The sequence below is a fragment of the Plasmodium reichenowi genome, chromosome 9, assembly GCF_001601855.1.
Source record: "Plasmodium reichenowi strain SY57 chromosome 9, whole genome shotgun sequence".
NCBI lineage: Eukaryota > Apicomplexa > Aconoidasida > Haemosporida > Plasmodiidae > Plasmodium > Plasmodium reichenowi.
In genome coordinates this window covers 758,041-760,092 of record NC_033654.1, presented here as the reverse complement: position 1 = coordinate 760,092, position 2,052 = coordinate 758,041, and the positions used below count along the sequence as shown (strand labels likewise).

Sequence of the window (2,052 nt, the reverse complement as noted above, 5' to 3'; positions counted from 1 at the left end):
TTTTTTACATTTTTGAGAGAACCCTTTATATTTAATGAATAAAAAAAAAAAAAAGAAAATGTATATTTGTTATTTTTATGACTTAAGATATATATTGATATGTAAATAACAAATCTTAATCAGATACCAAAAAAAAAAAAAAAAAAAAAAAAAAAAAAAGGGCATTATAATATAAAATATATTGTTTTAATATCATATTTGTCAAAAAAAAAAAAAAAATATTTCATATATTTATATTATATCATTTAGAAAAAAAAATTAAGAACTATTTACATATTTAAAGATTCAATTTTAGTCAACTTACATTTTGATTGTTTGAACAAAGGATATGTATACATTTTTGGTGTGTGTACATATATTTATTTATATTTAAAGGTACCTATAAGAAATTTTTTTTTTTTTTTTATAAGTGAAATGTTTTGGTATAATATGTTTAAATATAGGTGTGTATAGTTTTATTCTATATATAATTATAAAATATTTTTATGAATTTTAATTAAAAAGATCTTCTTCATTTATATCCATGAGGTTAAGTATATCCTCTTCAATCTATGTTAAAAAAAAAAAAATAAGTTAGATAGGTTATGCATATATATATATATATATATATATATATATAAATAAATATATGTATTTATGTATGTATAGAATCCTTATTCATTATATGTGATATACCCTAATTTTATCAAATAAATCTATAGTGGGTACTTTAATAAGAACTATAGGTTCCTTTACTAAATTTATGGGTACTATATAAAATTTTGTAAAGAATAATAGATATATCGTAAGATCAAATATGATATATATATGAATATTTATTATGTGTCTATATATTATAACTTAATGATGTTCCCTTTTTATTTTATTTTATTTTTTTAATTAACCTTCTATTTGTGTGTTAACATCAAAAGTATTCGTATTATTCATATCTTCGTCCTTATTATTTGAGTTTATATTTTCATCTCTACTTTTATGATCATATTTAACATTCATCTTTTTATCTTAAAAAATAAAATATATGTATATATAAATTTTTGAAGATAATAATTTAATTATCATAATTTATTTTGCTATATTATGTGCACATATATATATTTATTTATTTATTTATTCATTTTATATTATTATTTTCTTTTATTTTGATACTCCTTTTAATATATTTGTTTAATTCTTCTTTTATTTTGTTATTCAGTATTTCTTGGTCTTTCATTATAGCTTGTATGTTTTTTTCTTTATCATCAATTATATTTATATGATCATCATGTGATGAAGGAGTATCTTGTGATTCATAATCATAATTATGTAACAAAATTTCCATTAGTTTATCTTTTTGATTTATGGTTAGTCCTTCAGTATAATCTTTATAGTATACATTGATAGGTTGATGTATTAATTTAGAACCTATCTCATTATTTTTGGTGAATAATAAGAAGGATATAACAAGACAGAAACAAAATATGTTCATATTGTTTTTAACGATATATATATATATATATATATATATATATATATTTCAACAAAAGATAAAAATATACAGAAATTTATTTATTCAAGGACAAATATATATTTAATTTTTTCCTTTTTGTATTTTTAAAAAAGTACAACTTGAATTTTTATTTGTATGACAAAAATATATATATATATATATATATATATATATATATATATATGTAACAATTAACCAATATATTAAGGGATATACTTTATATAGCATATTTTGTGTATATACCAAATTGAAGGGAAGAACAAGAAAATTAAAATATATAACCATATAGGCACACTAAATATGAATATATATATATTAATTTTTTTGAGATTATAAGAATGAAACATATTAGCAATTAATAATGATCAACATATTTTTTATATATTCATATTGAATTTTTTTTTTTTTTTTTTTTTTTTTTTCAAATTCTAAAATGTATTATTTTATTCCCTAAGAATTTATTTATGTTCTAATATTACTATGGGGTTATATTAATAATATACTTTTACAGGTTAAATATTATTATCTTAAAGATAGAACGAGGATTGTTATTTTTTCATTTATAA

The 2,052-nt window shown here is 17.1% G+C and overlaps 1 protein-coding gene across 1 annotated transcript; it reads right to left on the bottom strand.

The window, feature by feature from the left end:
• Positions 1-492: 492 nt before the first annotated feature.
• On the bottom strand, positions 493-1,465 carry PRSY57_0918300 (hypothetical protein; the record flags this gene model as incomplete). The annotated part of the gene is made up of 4 exons (XM_012907422.2): positions 493-549; positions 676-749; positions 885-1,001; positions 1,147-1,465. 4 exons carry the CDS (start codon positions 1,463-1,465, stop codon positions 493-495), a joined length of 567 nt encoding a protein of 188 aa, XP_012762876.2.
• Positions 1,466-2,052: the final 587 nt, after the last annotated feature.